The sequence below is a fragment of the Zosterops lateralis genome, assembly GCF_965231275.1.
Source record: "Zosterops lateralis genome assembly, chromosome: 10".
Classification (NCBI taxonomy): Eukaryota; Metazoa; Chordata; class Aves; order Passeriformes; family Zosteropidae; genus Zosterops; species Zosterops lateralis.
This window is the reverse complement of record NC_139770.1, coordinates 7430503-7458266: the sequence shown is the minus strand read 5'-3', so window position 1 is coordinate 7458266 and position 27764 is coordinate 7430503. Positions and strand designations below refer to the sequence as shown.

At 40.8% G+C, this 27764-nt stretch overlaps 1 protein-coding gene across 2 annotated transcripts in view; it reads right to left on the bottom strand.

Moving 5' to 3' along the window:
- The window catches only part of FXR1 (FMR1 autosomal homolog 1), a 34149-nt gene extending 13117 nt beyond the window's left edge, over nt 1–21032 (bottom strand). For both annotated transcript variants that reach the window (XM_083868915.1, XM_083868916.1), the window contains exons 1-8: nt 20901–21032; nt 11397–11449; nt 7314–7407; nt 6022–6093; nt 3741–3889; nt 3219–3312; nt 2252–2368; nt 1981–2151 (exon numbers count right to left, since the gene is read on the bottom strand). In XM_083868915.1, coding sequence (XP_083725041.1) covers nt 1981–2151; nt 2252–2368; nt 3219–3312; nt 3741–3889; nt 6022–6093; nt 7314–7407; nt 11397–11449; nt 20901–20951 — 801 coding nt within the window. In that variant the 5' untranslated portion in view covers nt 20952–21032. The remainder of the gene's footprint in view (nt 1–1980; nt 2152–2251; nt 2369–3218; nt 3313–3740; nt 3890–6021; nt 6094–7313; nt 7408–11396; nt 11450–20900) is intronic.
- Nucleotides 21033–27764: the final 6732 nt, after the last annotated feature.

Below are 27764 nucleotides of genomic sequence, written 5' to 3'. Positions count from 1 at the left end.
TCAGTTCCTTGTAGTAGAACATGGATTAAAGACCTCAAAGGATTCCAGTCACTAGCAAGTACCTTTGTTAATTCTGAATTACAGCCTACATGTCCACTATGTTCTCATTATTTCACACAGTAGCCCAAACAATCAAGACACATCCACGCTACCAAAGAGTATAACAGAAAAATTAAAGGCAGGGTATTTTTCTAAACTCAGCATTATATCTACCAGTGTTAAGAATTGCACAAGAATTGACTGCAATTCCATTTTGACAGCAGTGAAGGTCTAAGATGAACTCTTCTATTTCTGACACAGCTCTCCCTCTCTGGGAAGCACAGGTTTCCATAAGTAGTTCAAACTACACTGTCCAAGCTCTGAAGTTCCCAGGTCTGTGATCTGTGTAGGCATCACAATCAGAACTTCAGGCAAACAGGAAAGGGTCTTGAAACCAAAATGGCCTTGACCAGACAGGGACAAATGCATAAACAGCATGCCATACAGTTTACATTCCCCCTATCCACAGAGTTTTCCAATAATCTTTAAAATTTACCTTCATGTTTCTTCCCTCAAAGAGTCTGGCCCTGAGCAGTGAACTTTTATTTGTATGCAAAACATCATCTATGGGAAACCTTCAGACCGTGACTGCTATGTCAACAACACTGGTTCACTACTCCCACACATCTCAGCCTGAAATTCTCTGCCTGTGCATTCAGCCATTAGGGCCTGGCTGGTTGCCCACTGCAGCTGAAGAGAGGCAAAAAGAATAGGCAAGTGTAGCCAGATGCTGAAACCCTTATCATGTGGAATAGTTAAGCTGCCTGGCATTTTTAGAAGCACTTATCACTTCTATGAAGGACAAGGCTGGATGTGCCTAAAGGCGTTTTTATTTAGGGGGCATCTGGTATTTATAATCACTGCTGTGCACCTCTGTAAGAGGCTGGTGACAGTCATAACCTTTCCACAAGTTCCAGCATCACATCATTCACATGAAGGAGATCAAAACTGGAGTACACTGGACATTCCACTGCATTTAAACTCATCTGATTCTTCTTCAGGAACTGAGACACAATTTACTGGCAGCAGGAGATCAAAGAAGGATCTGCTGTCACCCTGATACCTTGGAAGCATTTAAGGTTTCCAAAAAAAGGACACCATTTCAGAGATACTGGAAAGTACAGAAGCTTGACCTCGTCTCCAGAGGATCAACTTCATCTGAACCTTTGATCACAACCAGGTTCTACTCCTGACACAGATGGAGCAGAATTCAAGACTTCAGATTCCTGGAACAGGAGACAATCACAGATTTTTAGCAGTGCTCACATCAGACACTCAGTGACAGCTTAAGAGTTAGGGATAGGGGATAAAACCCCTCAGAATATTTTCTGACAGGGCACTGGTGACAGTGGCATTTTTGTCACTAGCCTTCTGCTTCCTGAATGGATCCTTGTTTTGGCCCAAGGACGAGCTACATTCCAAGGCAGTTGTGAGATTCGGAAGTGTCACACAAATATAATCAACTCAGAATAAATCATTATTTTGCCAAATCCAGCATTAAATTGTCAAAATATAAGAGTTAGAAGCAGTAGATACAGGCTTAAACACACCTGGCTAGGTCAGAAGAGCAGATAGCACACAGCAAAATACACATGAAAGAAGGAGGAGGAGGAGAACCAATAAGGTTCTGAGGGAGAAAAGAAACCCAAACAAACCCATGATCAAGTAAAAAAGCAAGAAATGATACTTCTCTCAGGATGACCCAGGATACATAGCAAAATGGAGTGATTAGGACAGAAAACACCTTATGGAGGTCACTACTGCAACAAAGGCTTGTATTTCAAATATATGCAGTAGAAGCTGCCACAGTGTCAACACGCACAAAGACACATAAAAGCTCAGGAGGTGTTTTCTGTTCTTATTTCTGGGTACCACTCTCATCACTCCAAAAGCAAATACAGAGTAAAATGCTCCAAGGATTGATATAAAGTTCCTCCTTACCTCTCCATAGATTCTGAAAGTACCAGTATCCTCCTCAAGTTCAATGGTTGTAACTCCTGGGACCTTTCTGGCTTGTTGTATGTTACTGCCATGCGTTCCTATAGCGAGTCCCATTAAATCTTCTCTGACTACAAACTCCTCATGAAATGCTGCAGCAAGCTGCTTTGTGCACTGAAGGGAAAACAAAGGCAGACTCATCCACGTGCACTCACTGTAATGCACTGCTCTGAGCTCAGTTTCAAGCAACAAGAGCCACAGGCCGTGGCTTTACCTCCAAGTGTTTTGTAGCTTCCTCGTTCCTTGACATCAGCATGAGCTTGGTGCGAATGCTGCGCAGGTGCATGTCACTGAGGATGTTCACCCTCTTCACTGTTGCTTCACTGGCAGACTACAGGAGAGAGGGAATCTAAGTTTGGGCTTTGTAAGCAAATACACATTTAAAGGATAAATCAAGAACCAACTGAAACTAAGTCATAAACATGATCTCAATTTCCATTAGTTACATAAACATTTTTCTTCCTCAAAACAAAGCATGAGAAATTCAGCAGCACCAACAACTATTTGTTCTCACTCACAGCATGTTTTCATTAAAGACTTTGCTGCTGAATACACAGTAACCCTTTTCCCCTTGATGTTGTTCAAACAAATCTTTCTACCATATACATACTTGTCACTGTTTGTGTGAATAAGAGAGCTCAGGAAATAATCAAGGACAACACAATCCTGCAGAGTGAGGTTCAAGTGGATAATACCGAGTAAATGGAGTTATGAAGAAAAACTAAAGCTGGGATAACTCTGTTGTAAGAAAACCACCACAGAGGCATGTAAGTGAACAATTCCTTAACAGCTTCACTGAGCTGGTGGAGTTTTCCCCGTGGAAACCCAGCTGTGTGTCAAACTGCACAGTGTAATAAAGCATGAGGAGAAAGCTATTGCTCCAGAGTGGAGTGAGATGATTTACCTCTGAGCCACCTGCTAAAATCAGTGAAACAGAACTCAGCTGAGAATGATAGAAGTCTTATAAACAATGAGACTCAAAGCTGCACCTAAATTTAGGTTTTATACATTGGAGGTCTTACCCCCAAAGATTAAACACATCTACTTATATTAAATCTCTCACTATTTACATAGCTTGACAAGTTAAACCATTTTCCATACACACACACAGCTGGCTATGTATTTCCTGTAATTAATATACTGGGAATTTATGTAACATTTACATAGAGGCAATTATTTACCAGTATTATTAGTTGAGCAGTTTCTGCATGATAAAAAATTCGACATGCTCCCACAGCTTTCTTGAAATCTTTATGTGCATTTTCATTAGCACACCTAAGGAGACAAAATGATTGTTATTTCAACAAGCTGCATCAAAATCGAACATGTAATAACATGATCAGACCCAAGAACATTCAGTAGCTTATGGCAAGGACTGTTCAGAAACAAGAAAGCTCCCATTCTCCTCAACATGGTTCCAGTTTCCCTGTGGATTCTATGGCCCCATGGTTATCTGGAAAGCCTCAGTAACAGGTCCACTGTGAAGTGAATCACCTGTCCAGGCACAAAGTTCACACCTGAGAACATCTTTTCTGTCTCCACCCCAAAAGCTCAGCAGGGGTCAATAGTTCCTAAATGAGCTACAGCAGCCCTAACCACTCTTAAGGTTCTTCATGGACCTGTAAATCAGCCTAGAAGCCAAGTGGGTTTTCCCCCCCCTCCCATAAAGTAAAACCCTTCTTGAAGTGAGCAGAGCTACTCACGCATCTCTCAGGTCTTCAGGAACATCCACTGTGCACTTGAAGAAGGTGTTCTTTTTGACAGTTTTGTTCTGATTCACAGGTCGGAGTCGCTCATAAGTGACAATTTCATTGTAAGTGGCATCACACGCAGCGTATTCAATGACGTAAAACTGGGAAAGAGGTTTTTAAAAAAATAATCACTTCAGTAAGGAACAACAAAGACATAGTAACATTACACCAGCATCAGCAAGATAGCACAAAATATGAGTATATAAACAAACCCCTAAAACTAAATGAGCCTGGACATATTTCAGCACCCCTGGGCTCCCTCACTGAAGTCAGTCAGGGCACTGTTATCAGCATAGTCTCAGACCCCACAACAGCATCTTGAATTGATCTTTCTCATGGCTATCTCTTTCAAATATTTTCATTAGTTCAGGTCAAGTTCCAAAAGCCAAAACATTTACTGGAGCTCTAATTCTAAAAAACATCAAACAGACAATAATTCTTCACAGAAATATCTACCCTGCAACACTAAAACAAACAAGGCAAATCCACTGATTCAAAGGGCAAACTTCCAGGGAATCACATAAGATCAAAATCAATAAAAAACTCAATCTTTTTGACACACACTGCCAAATTTAGGAAGGCAAGAGAACTAAGAAGATTTAAGTTACCAATAATCCACTCCTACGCTTCCACCCAACACATGTAAGTTTAAAAGAAGCTCGTGTGCACAGTATCCCTGCAGCCTGGCTCTGTGTTAGGGATGCAGCCTTCTCCTCCCCTCCCTTCCACCTTGAATAATTTGGGGGTGCAGCAGCACATTCACCCCTTCCTTCCTCAAAACTGGATCTGTTTGTCCAACACAATTTGTTTAAGTATCCAGAAAAGGTAAATCACTCTGGTAATGACACTTTTTTCTAATTTCATGTTTTAAGTATCATCCAAATTATGCAAAGCTGCTTTGAAATGTATCAATGTATCATTGACACAGTATCATTACCCCAAGTAATAATAAGGAATAATCAACACTAAACTACAACTAAATTTAAGAAATCCGCCACTATATGATCTAAAAATTTCAATAGTTAAAGATAATTCTGAATACCAGAACAATCACAAAGCAACAAATGCTTGGACACAGGGGTAGTTTATGAATTTAATATTATCTCTACAGAAAAATCTAAATATAGAACTGTGTTAAAGACTGTACAAAGAAGCCAACATGAACTGTGGCTCTTTGCAGGGACAATTCCCTAAAATAACTGATTTGACAATCCTACACAGTACATTGAGGGTAATTTTTTTTCCCTGTAAAAACTAGAAAATTAAAAATTGGTAAAAAAATTTTCTTCCGTGACTTTTTCTGAAAATAAGCAGCACAGCAAGCTAACCGATACCAAAATTTCAAATTTCTCTGACATTTAAGAAAAGCCTATTAGCTATAAATGACAACCTATCATTTAAATCAGTTTGTCTCCTTTTATCTTGATTTCTTAATGAGCTGTTCATTCACAAGTGTCAACACACAGAATCTTCCTCTGGTAGGTGTTTACTACCACCTTGCCCTTACAGAGCTCAACAAAAGTTGATATTTGTTGACAGTTTTTAAACAATATTAGAAATTGGGTAATTATTTTTTCTCAATATTGTGTCCTTTGGTTTTAGGAATCTGATACAGCAGAAACATCAAAACACAGCACTCTTCCCACTGTGAAGTTCAATTTTCTTGCTGTCATTTCATGAAATAAAGTTTTTATGAGATGGAGGTCAAACACTGTCACAGCTCTATAGTCAAGTGTCTGAATCTGTAAGTTACTTGATGCAAACAACCATTTCTTTATGGTAAAATAAAAACTTGACATATATAAAAGCAAAACAAGCAGTATCCTTTCCCTACATTCAGTAAAAACACACACAAAAACCAATCCACAGCTACCCACAGCAATAGCTCCAGCAGGCTTAATTTATGAACTACAAAGAGGTTCCAACTCCAGGTGCTTCACTTCATTTTCAGCACCAAATTCAATCCACAAAACAGGTTTGTCAGAAACCCAGTCCTTGTGCAGGCCTTCAGTCCTTCAAGCAATTAAACTGCAGATAACGGAAGTCACTTGCTCATCTCTAAGGGTATGACCCTCTGCTGTGCAATACAGCAAAGGTCATTCCAAAGTGATCAAAACTTAAAATTCTCTTTTGTCATGTTTTTGTATTTGTAGCACTTTATTAATGACAATGAACTTCTAGTTACTGTATTTAACATGAAAGCATGAAATCAGTAAGTTTTAAAACAATTTACCTCTCCTTTCATCATTCGAACTTTCGCCAGCCACCAGCCACAAGGCTCTTGGTCATTTGCCCTAGAATAAACCTGGAAATGAAAGTAGTAAGAAACACTGAAAGCACATACAAACATAATTCATTTACCTGCATGTAGAATGAAGAAAGAATCACACAACTTTTCTAATTTTCATTAAAATTGAGCAGTATTCTACTCCCATCCTTGCACTACAAGGATTGTGAACAGACTTCCTTTGCATAAATTACTAGCAGTTCAATGGAAATTTGTAAAGGAAGATAAAACTTTGGCTAAACACTTCTTTGAGGACGATTCCTCAGTAATTTCACATACTGTCTTCAAACTGGAAGTACACACATAGAACAATCTCCACAATTCAGATTTCTGTTTTGTCCTTGGCTTACTTGATAAACTAAGGACTACTGAAATTAACCAAGTCATCACATCACTACATATTCCATATTAAAAAACACTACCAAGTTAATGCATGATCATATATACAACAAAGGATTTCTGAAACCCAATTTTCTCATCCTTAAGTTTCATTTGCTCCTCATACACTTCCAATAGGCCAAAGTCATTTACACACAGATTCAACAAGTTTTACAATAGCAAGGAAGTAGAAAATAATCCTTTACATATAACCTCTAACAAAGGCAATGTAGTTCAAATAAATGAGTAAAAATCCCAGCACCTATGCTACATTTTTTCTTAGATTAGTTGCCCAAAAGTACAATGGTATCCTCAGGAAAGGAAACTCGTTACTTTGATTTTAAGGACAAGTACAGCAAAACCCCCCAAAATTAAACAGAATCACTCATGATACTGCCATGAGCAGGGAACAGAACATGCATATTTTGATTTCTAGATATAATACATCACTCTTGTTAACACACTCTCTCTATGTAGACCACCATAATTCACACAATTTCCTCCCAGAGTGTACCAGACATTTCATCTAGGTTAAAACTCTTGTTATCAGAGGAGCTTTATTACATCTTCATATCAAAAATTTCCAGCACTTCACATTCCAGGTCAAAAAAGAAAACTGCCTACATTTTGTGTCAGAATTAAAACCTTCTCAGCTATTTTAAGTTTTAGATTCTGAAAAAAATTTCCACTGGCAGTTTTGTGGGAAAACTGAAATGTCACAGCTTCACTGAAATTCTAATAAACCCACATGTAGAGACATGGTCCATTTTAAGCCTTCACCTTGGTAATGCCCTTACACCCCTCACCAGTGGAATGGACAATGAATTCCAGACCAGGACAGCTCAGGAGTGTTCACTCACCTCCACCTCATCTCCTTCACCAATTTCTTTCTTGATATCAGGGGGTGGTGGTAATCTGACTTCATTGAAGGGCACCTGACGCTCTGGTTGCCAACTGGAAGTTGAAGAAGCATTACACATTAATTCTTGAATTTCCCTATTGTATTCTTTGTTTTAATTTTGGAATTCTGAGTTTCATTAAGATTCATTCTTTCCATATAATGAGATCTGTTTCCTTATTGCTAGAAAGCAAACCTTGCAAGCAGAGGAACAACATAAGCATGGCAAGATGTAAGTAATATTTGGGAAGATATTTAACAACAAAATTTTTAAATTAACTGAAAAATTTAACTAATGGCTTTCATAAAACCCCAGTGAAAGACAATATATTATGTAGTTAACACTCATACTGCTCAAGTCATAGAGCCCTTATACAGATTTAAGGTCAGCTTTGTAGTCCACTATGGGGTTCATCCATTTCTTCACCTCATATTTAACATTTCAACTGCTTACCAACAAAATTTTATGTATTTCAGGAAAATCTGACTCAAATTTTTAACAAAACTTCCCATCTGCAAACTTGCTGATGTTTCCCAGTAACAGATTGAGATGAAAACATTATCTTAATATCTGCTGATCAATACCAATTATTTCTAGGCATACAAAATAAAGGTTTACTTTCTAGTATAGCAAGGTTATTTGTTTTACTATAGTTGGCTGTAGGAAAGTATTTTGTTTGTACAAGTGTATGTTTCCAGTGTATTTTATAAAGACTACTGGAGCAATTAAATCCACTGTGTTCTCCTGAAATTCCTTCTCCTTCTACTCTGTTAATGTCATAGAATGCCATCAGCTGTTCCTCACTCTTAGTCAGAAATCCACTAAAGACTCTATGAAGGTTGAAATAAAAGCAGTGGAAAGACTCTTCAAAAAAACAATTTTAATTTAGAATGTCTGAGGGACTTTCAATGGTATCTGTCAAAGTATGGCAATGTCCATCCTTTCTGCCCATCGGATTCACATCAGACACCAAGAGAACCAGAACCAACCAACTTGTAACACTAAAGATTGCTGTAATTGATCATTTCCTTTGCTGACTTTTAATAACCTGCAGACAGAGCAGCCTACTTTAGTAGGACAAGTCTGAGCATAAGGAGCAAAGGGCACCTGCAAGTTCCTAGATGGGAGGATGGACACATTTATTACATGTTTGCTCTGAAAGGACAGCTTACACTCAAGTACCTCACCTAATAAAGCTATTATATATCATACAGTTTTAATCTAGACATTATAATAAACTTTTTCTTTTAATTATAGTTAAAAACAACAAAAATGCATGAAGATTATTACTGAGGTGCTGGAACACATCCAGAAAAGGAGAAGGAAGCTGGTGAAGAGTTTGGGGCACAGATCTGATGAGGAGTAGCTGAGGGAGCTGGGAGGGGCTTGGCCTGGAGAAAAGGAGGCTCAGAGGGACCTGAGAAGAAACGGTGTGAGGCTGTGCCAGGGAGGTTTAGACTGATAGCAGGAAAAATTTCTTCACTAAAAGGGTGGTCAGACTGGGCTGCCCAGGGAGGTGGTGCAATCTCCATTCCCAGAGGTGTTCCCAGGGCACATGGATGTGGCACTTCCATAGTGGTGAACACTGTGGTGCAGGGCTAACAGCCAGACTTCATCTCAGAGAATCAAGTGTCAGGCTTTCCAGCTTTTAGGGTTCTATGACATGGATAGCTTTTGTTTAGGTTGGAAGGTATTTCAGCCACAAAATGTTAATTAAATCACATTCTATTTCTGAGAAATGGTGAAGGGGACTGGCAATTAAATTGTCTTTGTTGTAAATATAACAGTTACCAATCTCATGGTTAGGGATTTTCCTTCCCCTCCCTGCTGGTGGAGGAAGTGCACAGTGGAAAAGTGCACAGAAGGCTCAGCTCTCAGAATATGAGTCCAAGTTTTGGTGGCAAAACTTTTTAAGTCCCTTTTAAGAACTGGAGCATCTCACTGGTGAAATACAAACCAAGATATTTTAAGAAATTAGTTGTGATGGGATACAAAACCCCTACTAAGACAATTTGACAGAACTGATGCTTAGGCTACAGGGCACAAATCACAAAAAAGGGAGGTTCATACAACACAGAAGCTTCTCCTTCAATACAGCTGCTTCAGACTCCAATGAGCCTCTATGAAACTGTACCTCAAGACCAAATTTTCCATCTAACAGTAAAAAGAAGTTTCCAGTTCCTGAAGCTTCTGCATTCGTTCCTTTCCTCCTACCCTCAGAAAATGTCTCTTAAAAGAATTAAGGCTACCTGCCCAGAGTGTTGCTATGGCCACAAAATCATCATTAGCAGTCTGTGCTGGTACACTTAACTTTGGGAACCTTACAAAAGCTGCAGATAAAGATTGCCTAACAATAGCAGAAAATGCAAAGTGACAGTTTAGACTGCCTATTGTGAGGTAGATGTGTGTATTTGTTAGTGATCATCACTATCACAACACTGATGCTCTCAGCACAGGGCACTCTTGCCAATTTCGGTTCCACTAAAGCCCTTATGAATTTAACTCCGTAAAAAGCACAGAATTGATCAGATTTACGTCACAGAATAATGTGACTGTGTACCACACTTCCTGATCAGATCTATTTTTAGTCAACAGAACACTCTACATATGCTGCAGCCCATCCTTTTTGAAACATGGCTGCTGCTGCCAGACTTTCTGTAGAACACATGGATGATATGGATACCAAACACCAGAAATGCGTTTGCCAACAATTCAACTCCTGCTGTGAACCCTTGGCACTTCCTTCAGCTTACTTGGTTTCTGACATCAAAGTATATATTTTAAATGCAAAGAAAAGTAATTATTTTTCTTTAGAAAGTAATATGGATGATGAAGATGAAACATCTTCTCATACCATGGATAGAATAAAGGGTTTAATTTTTTTGGTTTGTTTGCTGGGTTTTGGGGTGAGGGTATGAAAACCTAGGAGACAGCAATAGGTTCCATAACCAACCTCAGTGTTAGTATAAACTGTGGTTGCCACCTCATCTTCTAACTGTCTTCATAAAAGGACTAGAAAGCATAAGTAAGAAAGAAACAAACACTGGGTTTTGCAGGGTAAACCCCAGGATTACTTATGTCCCCCCCAAGGATTTCTTTTCACACACGTGTGTATATGTACACACACATACACACCTGGGATTATGTCAGCAGGATTATAAATGCTGTTTATAAAGACACACTTCCACACTCCCTAGCATTACCTTTATTACCCAGCAATCTTTCTTCAAGGAAGGCTCACAAACTAATCTACAGGTTAGAGCTGGCAAAGCTTATAACAGTTTTCACATCAAAAGGTGACACATTTTATAGGCTCTCCACCTAGTAACTGGAAGGGAAACAGGAAAGAGGATGTAGCTCAAAGAGTACTTTGAATTAGCACTGGAATCTCCCAGGTAATCCACAGTGTTATCAGTCAGAACGCTGAACAACAGGTACTCATTTGTACTTTACCAACTCATGGATTATCCTTGGCTTGCCACTACAAGTTCCCAGCAGCACTGCTGTGTTTATATATTAAATGAAATGGGCCTCATGGATAATTCTTTTTCAAGAATTGCTAACAGATTTGCACTCTTTTCCACTCAAAAACAATAGGTCTTTTGACTGGATATATATGTATATTTATCTTCTTAATAGTTAAAAAAATCACCATTAGGATATTTTTACTTTTCTCTGGTTTAGAATACTGATCAACATTCCAGATACTTTGGTATTTTCCATCTTTTCCTGCTTTTGTGTAAGAGTATCAAGCCTGTGCCACTGATTCCTATGTTAATTAAATGTGGCTGTCACATCTATGGGCATCTCTAAAGATACCAAAGAATGTACAGGACTGTGCAACTGATGAACTGAATTCTGATACAGATTCAAGAAGGCAGTTCATGGAAGCTGAACAGACTAGTGAGCCTGTACTTCTAGAACTACATCTAATGAAAACTGCTTCCTCTTGAAGGCAAAACAATTAAACAAAGAAACACAGCAAAAGCACAAAACTGAAATAACCTAATATTCAAATAATTATTTTTAAAAGAAAATACTTACTTGTTTTCAAATACAACTGTGAGGGAGTCCTCATGAACATCTTTGATAAATCCCTAAAACAGAAACAGAATTTTTGTTACAAGAATGCATGTGAAATCAAAAAGGCAGCAATTTCAATAGAGCCTGAACCTGAGCCAAGACCACACTAACACTGAGGTTCCAATCTCAGAAAGCTCCAAGACACACTCCCACTCCTTGCACGAGGTTGCTGATATTCTTAGCTGGCTATTCCGAGACGTGCAGAGCACAGGGACTGCTCCAGTCTGACCAGCTCATTTACAACTGAACTCACGATCTCTGGTTTCTTACTCTACCCCCAGGTGTGCACAGGTGTTTTACAGGAACAAAATGAGAGAGATCCAGGCAAGGGCAGCCATTCCAAGAGCTGTGCACAGCACTAGTTGCTTCACTGGTGTTCCTCCCAACACAAACTGAATCCTAAACAACTGTCCCTCTTGCACAGTCCAGCAGCCAGTTTGAATCACATTTGGCAGTAGAGGCTGCCACACAGCCAGTTATGGTATCATCTTTCAGGTACTAAATTGGGGACTGGATGAGGCCAAATGCCTGCAGGACCTCCCAGGAAAACAAAGAGAATAAAGTATTTAGTGGATTTTTTGTGCTTACTTTTAGGGGGCATTCATTATACCAAAAACTTAAAGACAAAGATCAACCTCACAGAGTTATACCCAAGTATCCATGCAGAAACTAAGCTGCTATATTTCTTGATTAAGAAGGGTAGCCATGCTGGGAAAAAATAAAGAAAAAAAGGATAAAAAGAACACTACTCCTGCCTTTGCTCCAGCCTGGTATTTACCCAAGCAGGGGTAGTCAAGAAGGACCCTGCAGTTTTAAAGGAGTAAGAATGCTGCAGAGCTATGTTAAGAGAAAGAAGTTCCAGGAAATCTGCTGAATGGATTATATCCATTTAAGAAACTGCCAGCTGAGGAGGATGAAGAACATATCAGCTGTGCAAGGAGCAACCAGCCCACTGAGGTATTATGTGTCAGCTCAGGGAAAGATAAATTTTGACACAGTCGATCCCTCCATGTAATGACGGACAGTAAAGGAGCCCACACTGACAGCTGGCTGCAAAGGGCCTATAAAAACAAATCTCCTTTTACCTGAGATCATACTTGGCCAATGCTCTGAAAGCATTTGCTCAAAACCTGCTTTTCTGCTCCTTGAGCTTCCCTCAAACCCATCTGTCAGCAACACAAAAGACTGGTTCCAGCAGCAAGCACACGGGTAACCCTCAGCAAAGCAGGTCACCAGAAGTCATCTTGTTGAACCACCTAGTGTGCTCCTAATAAAATAAACCCTCTCAAAGGCCATCCTGCCACTGCACGGGAAGGCAGGCAAATCTCCTTCTTTGAAAGGTAAGCAAGTGAAACAGTTGAGAGTAAAATACACCCAGAATCAGGGACTTTCAGTTTCAAGGGAACTGGATAGGAGTATAAAGTTCTCTGTTTAAAGATGCAAAGAGCATATAAAATTTTATTGCCTGAAGCATGGGTAAGCCAGCAACAGAGATAAAGCAGAACTTCTACCAAATTTATGCTATCAACAGTTCCCTTCAAAGGTACCCCAGCACAGGGACAAATTAACATGGCATACAGTGCAGGAAATAGGAGTTTCTCTATTACAATTCAACCAAACTCTATAGAGGGACAAAACACTGAAGTCACAGCACTGAGAACCAACTTCAGGCAGTCCAGCATTCTGCTACATGACAACTTATCAACAGACAGCAGTATTTACAGGGAGAGATTAACTCCCTACTAGAGACAGCCATTTATCTGCATTCCAAGAGTCTGTAATTCAATACTAGTCTCTGCCTCATTATGCTACTTTATTTCATAGCTGAACCTGGTCTTCTATTCCTGTTGTGTTCTCACAGCATTCCATGTGTTTTTAAGGTCAGCCTAGAGTAGCTACAAATTTATTCTGCAGAACTGAATTCAGTTCTTTCCTTTGCTGAAAAGTGCAACTTCAAAATCAAGATATTTGAATTCAGGTACCATAAAATATCTGATTAACATTCTGAACTTAATGCTCAGTAGAGTGAACAAAATCATGAATCCAGTAACTACAGATTTCATTAAGAAGACAAAAGAAATGCCAAAAAAAGAACCCAACTACACTGACTTTTGAGGATTTAAGATAATTAGCCCATTACCAGGTGAAGTGTGGGTTTCTGTGTAAGGTACAGATAGGTTTAATAGTCACAACCAATTTTCAAGCTAAGGTCCCACTGAAGAATGCCAAAGCTGAAGTGGCACAGTAATGCACAGACACAGCTCTCAGCAGACCAACAGCTGACACTGCACAAGTATCAGCTGCACAAAGAGAAACACGGGACAATTTTTAATAAAATCTGAAGTACAAATTCCAACCAAGAGTCTGTACATTTTACAACACCATATGGGTTTCAGGAACTCCTTCATGGAAGGAAGGCTTTCAGTTCAAAGTGTGCACACTGCTCTTCCCTCCCACAGGAGAATGCAGTGCAGACTCACTGCTGGCAGACACGTAGGCAGCAAGTGCCTTCGAGTTACCTGCACAGCTCTTTCACTTGGTATTCCCAAAGTCTTGCACTCCCTAGTCTAATCAAGCGTAACATCTACCAAGTATGCACTTCAGGTCACAAAAAACGCATATGTAAAGTATCAAATAAAATTACCTAACTATAAAATAATTTTATTGTTGTGAGGCCTGAAAAAAGTCTGATTTAGAGTCTAACTGTATACAATTATACTGACTATTATCATTTTCTCTACAACTGTGGGGATGAGATCCCATTTACAACAACTGAAGCACAGCAGTCTATGAGGTATTATGGACTGTATGGTCCATTTGAAATACAACTAGAAATAATGAGAATTCAATATGGCTTTTAAATAGTTATTTAAGAAATTATTTCATTACTGTCAAGAAGGATGTCAAAAGTATCACCAGAACATTTTCTGAAAGCAAAACTTCCTGAGTATGACTTTTCTACCTTCAACCTTGCCTATACTTACTATCAGCTGTCATTTACAACTTCCAGATAAAACCAGAAAGAGATTTCAAGGGTGTCAGGATGAGATTTTGTGTGGTCTTCAAAGAAGTCTTCATAGAGCCTATGATAATTATTTTTTTAAAAAAAGGTTTTACAAAAAAATCCAGTGACATTAGGGTATTTTGGTATTTAACAATATAAAACAGACTTTATAGTAAATCCTATAAATTCACAAGGATTTCTCCAGAATTATGTGATGAACATAAACCAGAAAACTAAACAACCTGGTTTTCAATCAGGGAGTCTTGAAGTAGTTCTTTATTTGTGAGGCAACCTACATAAATAGATTTGCACTAGTCATACCTGACACTGTATCAAAAATATTCCCTACTAAATTAAGTCATGATCCATCACCTTAAATTTGGTTCTAATGAGCAATGCACTCCATTACTAAAATTTAATTTAGCAGTGTTGGCTAAGTCAGATAATGCCAGTTTCTAAGCTTGAAGAGTTCTATGTTCCTAACATATCATTCCATATACCTCAGGTGACCTGAGCTAAGAGGAGACCACCAAACACACCATCAATAAATACAGTGCCATCAAAAAGAGTGAGGAATTGCAGTATCAGCAATGAGCTCACACATAACCTTTGTGTGTGTTTTACACCACACACAGATCTGCAGGGGGCAAGAGGGGAAGAAGAACTGCCATGACTTCATCTCACAGAGCTGTGACTCGGCGTGTGCAGATCCTGGTGTCAGTCACTCTGTGCTGTGAGTGCAGCCCTGGCAGTCCATGTATGCCCTGCCTGGAGCAGCCCTGCCTGGAGCAGCAGGAGCCTGTACTGTACTATGGGCTATTAATGTCCTGCTCCACGGGCTGCTGGGCTCAGACCTGTCTCTGCCACTCACTTGGCAGGAGCTGGGCTGCCAACACCAGCACCTGCACAGGGACAGGACGGGAGACCCCGGGAATCTCACCTGGGACTGGGCAGGGGGAACAATGAGCAGGAAACTCTCAACCAATTGTGTGCACCAAGATCTCTGCAGCTGAGACCTCCTCATTTCGTAACAGACACCCACACACACTCTTTCCCTTTTACCTGGGTCTTGCTCATGGATTTAGGATTAGGATCTGCTGATAACATAAACGGATCAAGACTTACTGAAGTGCCCTTACACTGAACTGTATGTCTGTGTCTGTGTATGTATATGCACACACACAATATTTTTTTAAAAATCCAGTTCTAGGCAAAGTCACAAAATCTGTAAAACCAGTAGATGCAATCCAAGTTCCCTCCATATCCTACTTTCTGTAAGTTTACCTGACTCCCAAGTAGGGTGATCCAATCTGCAGATGAGGTGCTGTTAGTTTAGTCACAAACTTTCTTTCCAGGGACAGCCACTGTTGTTGGCCTTTGAGTCACTCATACCTGCACACTAAAACTGTATTAATATCACCTTACCCACTGCTGAGCCAATTTCAAACAGCAAACATTTGGGCATCTGGTACCACGGACTGTTTCTGAACCAGTGACATAAAGGTCAAGCAGCCTATATCCAATTACCAAGCCTTTCACTCCTTTTCAGATGCAAGAACCTTTGGTATTTTTAACTAACATTGAAACACAACTGTTTCATGGAACAAATACACAAAATAATTACTGCTAAAGGATGTAGCTCATGCTGAGCCCCCAAAGGAAAAAAAAAAAGAAAATAAAGCAAACAAAGGAAATGTGTAAATAATCACACCACTTGACAAGACTGAACTTAGTATTATTTTCATTGTAAGTGATTAGCTGCACCTGTTTATACAAGGAACTGATAAAAGCAAGCAGCTGTGCCTTACTGCAAAACACAAATGCTACAAGAAGGTATCAGGAAAGAAAAATATCCTGAACTATCACCTCAGTTTTAGCAAGCACAGTTTCATTTATGACATTACTGCTTGTTTCCATCCACAAGTGCAAGTTTTGGGCTTACCTACTGCTTTGGGCTTACTTACAGAAGTCTCCACAATTCATTTCTCACACTGGTTTCTTCCAACCATCCTCCAAAAAGAAAAAACTTCTGGAAGACACCCTCCACTGATCACGTACCTCAGCAATCAATAACTCCCTCTGGCATCTCCCTTTTATCAGCCCAAAAGCCTCAAGCAAACAGCTCACCAACAGCAGCAATAACTACAGCTTTTTCTTGCAAGACTCTACACAACTTTCAAATGATCAGGAACAACTTTAAAATGTCTAAAATTTCCCACCCATACAGATGTAGGGCTAGATGTAATTAAAAAATGCTGACAATTATAACACAGTTAAGATCTTTAAAGAAAATGACAAAGGTCATTCCAGCTACAGTTTCCTGGTGTAGTAATTGGGTATGAACAGTGGGTAAGCTACACTCCTAATGACAATTTCCTATTTTAATAATAATCAAGCTAAAAACCACTCAGAGCAACTCAAGTTGTTTGCAAAGCCACAAATTAAAAATTGCAAGAAAAATTTTAAAAATAATTGTATTTTTATTGATGCATAAACCTTCACTCCCACAGAGTTGCTCATCAAGCTTTGGCTCTACATGTGGAGAAATGGTGTGTACTTGTCATTCATCATTTTTTCCCTTTAGTAATATTTTGGCTTGTGCCTGCCTTGAGGCCAACTCTGCTACCAGCATTTTGCTTAGTCTGCTACCAGAACTGCACCTCTTCAAAGAGGAACAGGCCAACAAGGAAGCACTTCAGAACCTGTAAATTAAGGTTTGAGTTCCACTGTAACTCATATTTTTTTTTCCCTTGCATAATCTAAGCAGCTACTACTGCAGAACTTAAAGAACACAAGGGCCTGCAGCACACCAGAGCCGAATTTCCAGCACAGCCAAGTCCCCACAAGGAAGAACACGATGGATCTTCCAGAGTTGTTCAAATGCCACTGAAAGACTCAGAGGAACTGATTTGATGTGCAATTTATGTACCTTGGTCTTACTGTAAGGCCCAACCTGTTTCAGGGAAGCTGACATGGGAAATCCTGAATAATGGGCATCACCAGGGCTCTCAATCTGCATACAAGTGAGCACATAAAGGCTGAGGGAGATACTGAGTAAAAATGAAGTTTTTTGTCTTGTTCTTCTAAGACCCTCCACAACTGGCAGGTCCAGGCAATGGCACAAATGGGAATATGGGAATTTCTCTATGAATGTCAGGAAACTTTTTTTATTTTTTATTTTTTTACTGTGAGAGTGACTGAGCAGAAGCACAGGTTGTTTGGGAGGCTGTAGTGTTTCCATCCTCAGAGATACCCAAAAGTCATCTGGACATGGGCAACTGGCTTTGGGGGGCCCCACCTGAGCAGAGGTGTGGACCAGGTGAACTCCCATGGTCTCTGCCAGCCTCGGCCATCTGTGATTCTGTGAAATCTCTTCATCATCTAAATGGCACAGTGAACCATCATCCTGAAAACATTGCAGGCAGGCCAAGACAAGGTTGGGAGTACTCAGCTTTCACTCTCTTCAACACATCGAGAAACCAGACTTTTTGACCATTCCATACATAACAGAAGAAGTCTATTCCAATGACCCAAAGACAAAAGCCTTCCTGCCATCTAGTCCTCACCTACACAGCATCAACTCTTCTGCTCTCAGGAAGCCCTCACAGCACCTTTAATATATGCAAACCCATAACCAGCAATCTTCAGCAACCCTGTCTGTTCTCCCCTGTTCCACAGCACAAACCTCCCCATTTTTCAGAAGCCCACAACCATTTCAAGCCCCATCAGTGTCATCTGTTCTCCAAAGACAATGGGTACTCAAAATTATGATATATGCAAAGTCTCCCAAGCTGCAGGAAGTGGCTAAACACTGGCTCTGCTGTGTAATGGTTGAGAACCTGGTATTAAGAATACAGTAATGCAGTAAATTCCTGTTCTCCAGACTATATTACTTCTTAAAAGCAAACAGGAAAAAAAAAAAACAAACACAAATTAGTTTGGTGATTTAGATATACAAGTTTAAAAATCAGATCATAACATGCTTTCTCTTATATATCTTTTTAATTATTTTGGGATTTACCATAACTGCCCACTGATACACAAGAACTCAGAATGCTTTTCATGATGCATGAATTTAATAGAGAATATTAATTTTCCACACTAATTTATTGCAACCACAGTGTATACATATCATGTATGTTCTCCCTGCTCTTAGGAAGAATTCCCTGTTAAAACTGAAGAGCATAAGGAGGAACTAAAGAAACTTTACAATAAAGACCATTTGCTATGGTCATGCTTCTAGTAAGTACTGAAAACCCACTATAATGCTCCAGCAGATTAAACCACTTCATTTGTTCTACTGCAGCTAAATTGCAGATCATAGAAATAACTCATTAAAAGGAAATCTTTAATGTAATTGTTTACATAATTATTTGGTTTTTATCTCTGTTGGCATAGCAGGATCTTTCTGATCTCATTTACCTGGGGTTACGCTGTGCTAATTAATCCAAATTCAGACTGTTCCAAAGGCAAACCTCAAATCTCATCCCATCTCACAAATTCTGCTTTTTCTCTTCAGAAAACCTTCGCCACTTTCCATAAAAGCTTAGAAAAGATGAGCCTCTTGTCATTATCTCACAATGATCAATGCTACTGGTGCCCAAAATAGGACATTTCCTAAAAGAGACGGACACACCTCTTTGCTTTAGGTCACTTGAAACAGCAAGTGACCCAGGAGCGTTACCTAGTTCCAAAATAAATGCAAAACTTCTGCTTTCCTCAAGAGCAGGACTCACAAAATGGAGTCACTAACACACACACACTTCACTGCATTTAGCTCATGAGAATAATCTTTGAAAACTGTGTTTGTTTGAATGATTTAGTTTGGGTCTTTTTTTATGGGGGTTGTGTGTGTTTTCCCCCTCCACATTAACAGTGGATTACCCTGAGTTGGGGCTTTGATCACTGTGCATCCAATCATCCTGACCTGCCTCCATCCACCATGAAGATGCCACCACTGGACTGACTTAATCCCCACTTCATTGATCTCAAAGCCATTGTGCCATTTTTAATTAAAACTTCTGCTTTTTAAAGTCACTGTTCACAGGGCCAGAACACATGATGGTGCTAATCCAAGGCTGATAATTCTTACTGATTTAGGAGGTGTCATCCTCACAGATTTTAAATCAGGCTTACTGTAGCAAATTCTGGGCACACAGATCTCTTCCAAAAAGTCCAAAAATTCAGCACACCCATGAGTGTGCTCATACTCCCATGAGTCTGACATTCCTCTTAAGCAGAGGAGCAACTGACCCATCATTTGGAAAGTTGTCCAAGATCACAAGGTATAAAATGGAAAGCTAAGAAAAGTGTTTCCAAATTCGAGGCTTCTTAATGCTCAGGGGAAAAAAAAATCAATTCTATTTAGAAGCATCCTGTTGTAGATGCAAATGATTTTGATGTGGGTTCCTGTGTGATACTTCGGGTTCAACAAAAAAATTACCCACTGTATAAAATTTATTACCTACTCATTTTGGTAAAAAATTCCAGAGGGTTCCCTAGTAGGGATGCAGCTTATCCCACTGCATTCTCTCCTCATAAGGGTATCTCCCATTTGTCTTGGCCAGTTGAAAGAACTAACTCCTGGAGTCAGCTGGTTACAATCCCTCACACCCAACTGCCTCCACATACTGTACAGTCACCACATGATTCCCAAGCCAAATCCACAGCTGCACACAGGAAATTCTGCAGGGGGGAGGGGGAACCAAACGGGACAGCCCCAGACCAAGTGCAGAATTAGAACTGCCTGTGCAATGCCACACGGTGCATGTGGTTAGGCACAATGGCTAAAGAAAGTCCCGAGATTAAATCCTCCCAGAACACAGCCACGCTGCGTGCTCACAATACTGGCTGCAATCAGCCCTTCTGGAGAGGAAGGCAGGAGCCTACTGCCATAAAAAGAGCTGAGATTCTTAAACATCTGAAGCCAGGCTTAGGGGAATATGACTGACAGGCAACAGCTGAGAGTATTCTGCATTGATCCTGTACCATCCTGACATTCCAGGGAGGGTGATGGTGAAAGAAGATTTCTGAAGGCATAAATAAACTCGACATCTTAAAAAAAATTATTTTAAATATTTTAAAATCATTATTACCGACTCGGCTCACCTCATCCAACCCAAAATCCCCTGCATCTTCCAACACCAATCCCCCCACACGCCCACCCGCCCTTCCCAAAAAATGAACGCTCAGGGAATCCCCGCGCCGCTCATCGGCTCCCCCCGGCCCCGCCAGCGTTCTGCCTTCCCCACAGGCGAACCTCCCCAGCGCTCAGCCCTCGGCAGCCTCGTCACCGCCGCCCCCCCGCCGCCGCCGCCCCGCTCCGCTCCATCCCCGCCGCCCCCGGCCCCGCGCCCCCCGCTCCCCCGGCCCCTTCCCCGCTCACCGTCCCCTCCCCCGCGGCCCTTCGGCCCCGGCCCCGCCGGGCGCGGAGCCGCCCGCGCCGCCCCCGCCGCCGGTACCTTGTAGAAGGCCCCGTTGGAGCCGCGCACTTCCACCGTCAGCTCCTCCATGTTGGGGCCGCAAAGGACGCCGGGACGAGCTTCTAGAAACTGTCACCGCGGGGGGAGCGAGCGGCGCCCGCCCCCTCCGCCCCCCGCCCGCCTGCCGGGCCGCGCCTCCCGCCCCTCCCGCTCCTCGCCCGGGCCGCCGCCGCCAACGGAGCAAAGCGGGGCGGGCGCTGCGGGGAGGGTTCTTCCCCGCCGCCCGCGGAGCCGGGGCGGTCCCTTGCGGGAAAGGCCCCCGGGAAGGGTTCCCCGCCGTTATCTCCCCGCCCGCCGGCGCGGGGCTGAGGGGGGAGCGCGGGCGCGGCCGCGTGAGGGGGCGGCGTGCGGAGACAATGCGGAGCGGGGCGGGCCGCGCTTGAGGCGATGGGCGCCGCTCAAAAGGCCGCGCCCGAGGGGCACCTGCGGCTCCCCAGCCTTCCTTCCCCCGGGGTGATTCTGAGAGCGCCCCACATGCAGAGCCTGGCCCGGCTTTGTCCCTCACGGAGCGCCCGCCGCTCTGCCCCGCCCTGCTCACACCCCGCCCGAGCTGCCTCTGCCTGCCGCCTTTCCCCCTGGGCTGCTGCCGACAGAAACAATAAAACAAATAAAAAAGTGCCTCTGGTGTGCTGGCCCTCACAATGCACCCCGAGACGCGAATTGTGCCGTGAGCTGGATGCTCACATAAGCTTAGTCATGCAGAGCATGATGAACGGCCTGTACCTGTGCCAAATCCATGTGTTTTTGCACTAAATATGGAACCGTAGAATCATCTGGGTTGGAAGAGACCCTTAAGATAATGAAATTCAACCATCAACCCAGCACTAGCACTGTAACCCCTGAACCACATCTCCTAGCGCCAGATCCAAATACTTGTTAAACACCTCCAGGGGCGGTGACACCACCTCCTGTCCCAATGCCTGACTATCCTAACCCTGACTTTTTTTTTTTTTCTGATGTCTAATCTGAATCTCCCATCTCAGCCTAAGGCCATTTCCATAGCAATGCTCTCAAATGCTCTTTCTGCTGATCTTTCCCATTGGGCATCAAACCCAAATGACCAGGAGTCCATGATGATAATTTTACCCATCAGATGTTTTCATTTCTAGCTTTTTCATGTTAATCTTGCTTTTGTGCCAGTTGTAACCATGTCTGTAAAACAGGTGAGGATTTTGGACAATAAAGGCCAAAAAGCGTTGAGAAATCTGGCTGCTGGGTAAGGAGGTGCCGATGCTCAAAATGGTCAAATAATGTGTGCTGGTGGCACTTGGAGACATGGTTTAGTCGTGAACAAGGCGGTGCTGCGTTGATGGTTGGACCTGATGATCTTGGAGGTCTTTTTCAACCTCAGTGTTTCTGTGGTTCTGTGATCCTGATGTGCCATAACTAAAGGAAAGATACAGGTTCAACAGCTTGAACATTTTTTCCCATGTTGTGTGCACAAATATTCCTAATCTTGCATAATATTTATTCCACATAAATTTTGGAGAGTACCTTTTATTCTAAATTTTGTTTTAATCTTTATTAATTACCCAAAATTTATTCTGTCCAGAGTGCCAAGGCTACACATAGGCAAGAGAGCCCTTTCTTGAAAAAAGGTGCCTCTTATCTTGTTGGCAGAGGCCACTCAGGATTTTCCAGAATAAAGGAACCAGATAATTTGAAGGAAACAGTTGTGCTACAAAAATTCTATGCTAAAAGTTTTCATCGCCCCAAGATTGAATAGACTGATGTTTGTTTATTTGGCTACAAAGACACAGAGTCTCAATGTCAACTGCTAAAAAATGGTGTCTGAGGCTAAAAAATACCAAACCAGAAATGAACTATGCATGAGCTGCTGTCCTTAGGAATAAAAACAGGATGTGGGTTAAAAAAAAGATAAATTACTCCAGAACTGTGTGAGGTTGCCTGGGTATCCACATTTGCAGAACTGGGAGACAGTTCTGGGCTTTAGCGATAACGAGGACTGGCTTGAGCAAATGCAATCGGCACCTGAATTTGCCTGATAAAGTTTGTTTTTCTGGAAGTGTGAGGATGATAGTGGTTAAAGGGACAGGGTTGTTTGCATGTTAATTTTGAGGCAGATTGCTGTTCCTGGGTTAAATGGGGGTAGAAAAGGGCTTTAGCAGTTTGTGGGCCATAATAATTTCCAGCACATCAGCCAGAGTGTAGATGATGAATCTGTTCTAAGTTTAGTTGTCACTGAATGTAAATTATGAGTAACTACTAAATTAAATTGCTTTAAACATTTACTGAAATGAGAAAAGGGAGGATCCAGATTCAAGAACTCAAGAATTCTTCTGATAGTAGCTACTTAATTTTTTTTTATGAGACTTTGTAAGGTTTCATTTTCGTTTCCTTTTTTTGGTTTCGTTTCGCAACACCCACAAGTGAAACTGCCACTTTCATTTCCTAGAGCTACTGCAGTCCAGGAGAAACTGGGTAAATCTGGCTGAACCATTCTCTGTCCTCTCTAAAAACTCCACAGCTCAGGAGGCAAAGCAAACTGCATCATGCCAGAAGTTGGACTCAGGAGCTGCAGGATTCTGTATCCTTGGAACCCTTGGTTGCAAAGAGCAGAAGACAAGTTCCCTTGTTTGAGTGAGCAAAGTGAAGGGTGAAGCATTAAACACTGAAGGATTAGGATGTTGTCATCAAATACATCAAGGCACACAGAGGGGATAATGATCCATGAGAGACTGAGGCTGTGAAAGACAGAAGACATGACTAGCAGAAAGGCTTCCCAAAAGGTATAGACTCACCATTAATCAACATAGTCTGGAAAGAAGTTTACAAGGGAGGTTGAAGAAGTTTCTGAAACAGCCTTCAAAGTGAATTCATGAAAGTTAATAATGCCTGCCTACTCTGTTTAGGGTGGGAAAAGCATTTATGATGGTGATACAGCATGAGCAATATAAACCACATTTTCAACTCAGAAAACTTTGCAAGAATTGATTTCAACTAATAAATAACCAACCCACACTCCTATCCTTCCAGATTCCATTTTCTAAAATTGAGGAAGTATGTGGACATACTAGAGAAGATCCAGGAAAAAGCCACAAAACCATTGAAAATATAACTCACAGTGAAACAGTATCATAGCAGGGTTTCCCTATTTTGAAAAAGTGATTTTTGTCCAAAATTTGCAAGTATCCAGGTAGGAAAAATATACAGGCCTTTTTAGATTCCTATCACTATCAATTTTTAAATCAATATTGAGTATGCTCTAGTTCATACATGGATTAATGGAATCATCTGTGAAACTGAAGATCCCAATGGAATTGTCATTCAGGGACCTTTTGACATCAGACTCTGTTAATGTTCAGCCAAAAGTGAAAATTTTTTAGATATTTTCAAAGACCTGGGCAAGAGTGGGACAACCGAAATCAACAATATAACTGTTTAGAATAGTGATCTCCTAAAGTAAGATGAGTTGTGAAAAGATGCACACATTGATATTCCTCTTATGCTACTAGTAGGCTGAAAATTTGTTTGAAAAGAATGTTGTAGTTTTTAACTGCCAAATAACTTGAGTGCCCTTTCTGATACAGAAAATGGGTAATTTCTCTTTTTTTTTGAGCACAGTTCCTACCTTTCAGTAAAATAAAAGCCCAGAAGCATCCTTTCTTAGCATATTTTGTTTAAAAAATAGGGAAAACCCAAGGTCAACTAAATTCAGGCTCATGCTCTTACTTACAATGTAACAACCTGGGTCTTATATTCCATTCAGTGAAGGGAAGTGCTGACATTTAGCAACTCATGCCATAAAAATCAAAGCAGTGATAAAAAATTAATCTAACTTCACCTTTAAGTGGCTAAAAACCTTTTTAGTTCCATTGTTCATTCTGAAATTTTGGCAGAAGGCTGATGACTATGAGAGACATCCCTCCACACACTTCCAACCCTCACAGAAGCTTAGGAAACAGAGAGCCCTGAGATGCTCATTAATTCTTAGTGGAGACAAACAACACAGGTGGATATTTGAAAGATGTGAGACAAGATCATATTGGCCTCATGTCTTAGCAAATGACAAAACCACATTACAACTCAGCAAAAGTCTTGGAGAAGTTCTTTTGAAAAATCACCTGCTTCCAAGTTTGCTCATTTTACATGTATTTTTTCTTTGTTCTAAGAATGGTACTTGGGTGGCAGAAAGACATTTGTGAAACTTGTAAAATTACTTCCAGTAAAGCTGTGCAAGTAGAACATAGGATCTGATATTTTGTGGTAGAACACTGGTATGAAGACATCTGGCCTCGATACAGATCATCCTGTTGGGCTCCATAAAGGGCCTATAGTTGCAGAAAACTCTTGTAGAAAAGCTTCTGTTTTGATTTGTTTTGTCTTATACTTCACTGTGATTTTTGCCCTATTTTAATATTGAGCTGAAGAAGAATCTCTACCATTTTTCATCAGGCTTTCACAGCTGCATTCCTGACCTTTTCCAGTGAATGAATTTTGGTCTGGAGGTTTGCTGATCCCCACATCCGTGTCCAGCCACATCTGCAAGTACTGTAAGCAGACACCGCTTCTGAAAATAGGACCTACAAAAGGTGTTGCTAAGTGAGTGTATGTAAAAACATTCTTGTGCAATTCAGTTTTAAGCCCTCTGTCTGGTGTGGAAATCAGAGAAAGAATAAATCATGAGCGTTCCTATTATAAATGAACTTTTCAGTCCTTTACACCTACCTTTAAACGGAAAAACCTCTGAAGCCAATTTATTTTTTGTGTGTTATGGCTGATAGCACTCACATTTATCTGTCAAGACAAAATGAACTTGAAATGATTTCCAGGTATAGAGTTAAAATCTATGTTTAGAAAGATAAAAAGTGTTAAGAATCCACAGAATGCAGTAGGTATTTGCTATTGTATTCTACTGCAGTCTAAAAAAGAAGAAGTCACTGAGCTAATTAAATAAGGAGGAATCAAGAACCAATGTTAAAAATGGTTTTGATTACAGTCTGTTTTTATGCTGAAGCAATGATGAGCAATATCATTCGGGTTTCATTTGTTCAAAGTCTACAAGATAATGTGTATATTCAGAAAAAGAAAAAAATATACATCCAGGCAACAAACTACTATGTGAAAGCAATTTCACGCTGAATGATGACATAGGAACCTTGTTTTTTCACACTGGTGAACTTCTGCCTTACCATTGCTTGACTGGTCTTCCCATTTTTGTTAGTAGCAGCACAGGAAAGTAAGGAAAATAAAATGAAAAGTTTAATGTCATTCTAAAAGCAATGAGAAGCCCTAGCCAATGCTTGCTGTAAACTCAATATTCCTCCTGGCACTGTGCAAAGAAACTGCAGAATCATTTCACTGAAATTTTAATGAACTCCAATGAGAACACTGCTGTTTAATGGACTTTGTGCAATGGGTGGAAGCTTTTCCACTCACGATCCAACTTTTCATGGGGTTGGCTTGTTTTGCTAATTTTCATTATCACTTCACATCTGCCTTTTTTGAATGCTGGTGTGGATGCAGCTGGTCCAAACTAACCTTGTGACTTTGTTCCAAGCCAGGAAGTAAATTCAGTGAGCTCCAGAGGGACCTTGGTACTCCTCTGCACTTGTGGTGATGTAATGGTGTGAGAAAATCTGCCATAGAATTAACTTCAGGTGTCCAAGCACAGAAGTTCTTACCTACAAGTGTTAGGAGTTACATCCTTCCTATCACTCTTGCCACCCACATAAATCCAGATAATTTCTGTCTTCTGAATACTCTCAGTGGAAACCAGGAGAGGAAAATGATGTTTTTCTTTATAACTGATCCAGTTTTGGTCCTTGTTGGGTGCTCAGGCAAGTCCAGACTACCTTTGTTTTGACTTGACACCTGGGCCAACTTTTCATGTCAATGTTGTATAAAAAGATTTCTGCATTTCTAGTGTGGGACTGGACCCAGAGCAGGGTTTCAGGTAATGTAGGTTTATATGATGTGAGTTACTTGCTAACTCCTGCAATCACCAAAATGTGCATGTTTAGCCCCTGGTTCCAAGTATTTGTATTTAATTTCTTAAAGGCAGGGCCTGCTCTAAAAAAGAGACAATGAAGCCCTGAACAAAATTTGTGAGAGAGGGTGGACAGAGGGCATGGTGCTACCATAAATACATGATCTGAAGTATAGAAATTTAGTGCCACAGGACATGAAAACACGAAACATTAGCACTTAAACAAAAGTGTACCTGAAGTAGCAAAGGGATGCACATCAATTCCAATGAAGAAATGCAGTTTGGAAGAGAGAGGAGGGAACTTAGAGGTAGGAAGAAGTCAGCAATGCATCTGTGTGAAACTCAGCAAACAAACTGAAAAGCTTATATATTATCCTAGAGGATTACCTGATATAATCTAAAGGATAAAATAATTCATTTCAAAAGGAGATCAGTTGTTAGCTCAAGGCACTCTGCTGTTGAGAGTTCTGAAAGCAGATTTCTTGACACACTCTACTTTTTGAAGGCTCCGATACAGCAAAGTATAGACAGGTGTAGCATCTGAATGGAAAGGATATAAGAATGACTTAATGGCTGGTTTAATCTGTGCTCTTCTGGTAAGGAAGGAGTTGAGAAGAGAGTTTTCTTCAAATTTGTTGGCACAACAATAATGTAAAGCATATTACACACACATATATATAAAAATTACATATGTATGTATTTATTGTATGTCTGTCACTATGTGCATATGTAAAGGCATAAATACAGAGCCTGAGTCCCTCAGGAGCAAAGATAAGTATTTTACAAAGTACTAGAATGTTGATATGTCAGTGTTGGGATCTCAACTGTTCTCCCAATATGGATTGCATTCAGCTCCCTCAAAAAATCAGGGGAACCTTTTCTATTACTTTAGT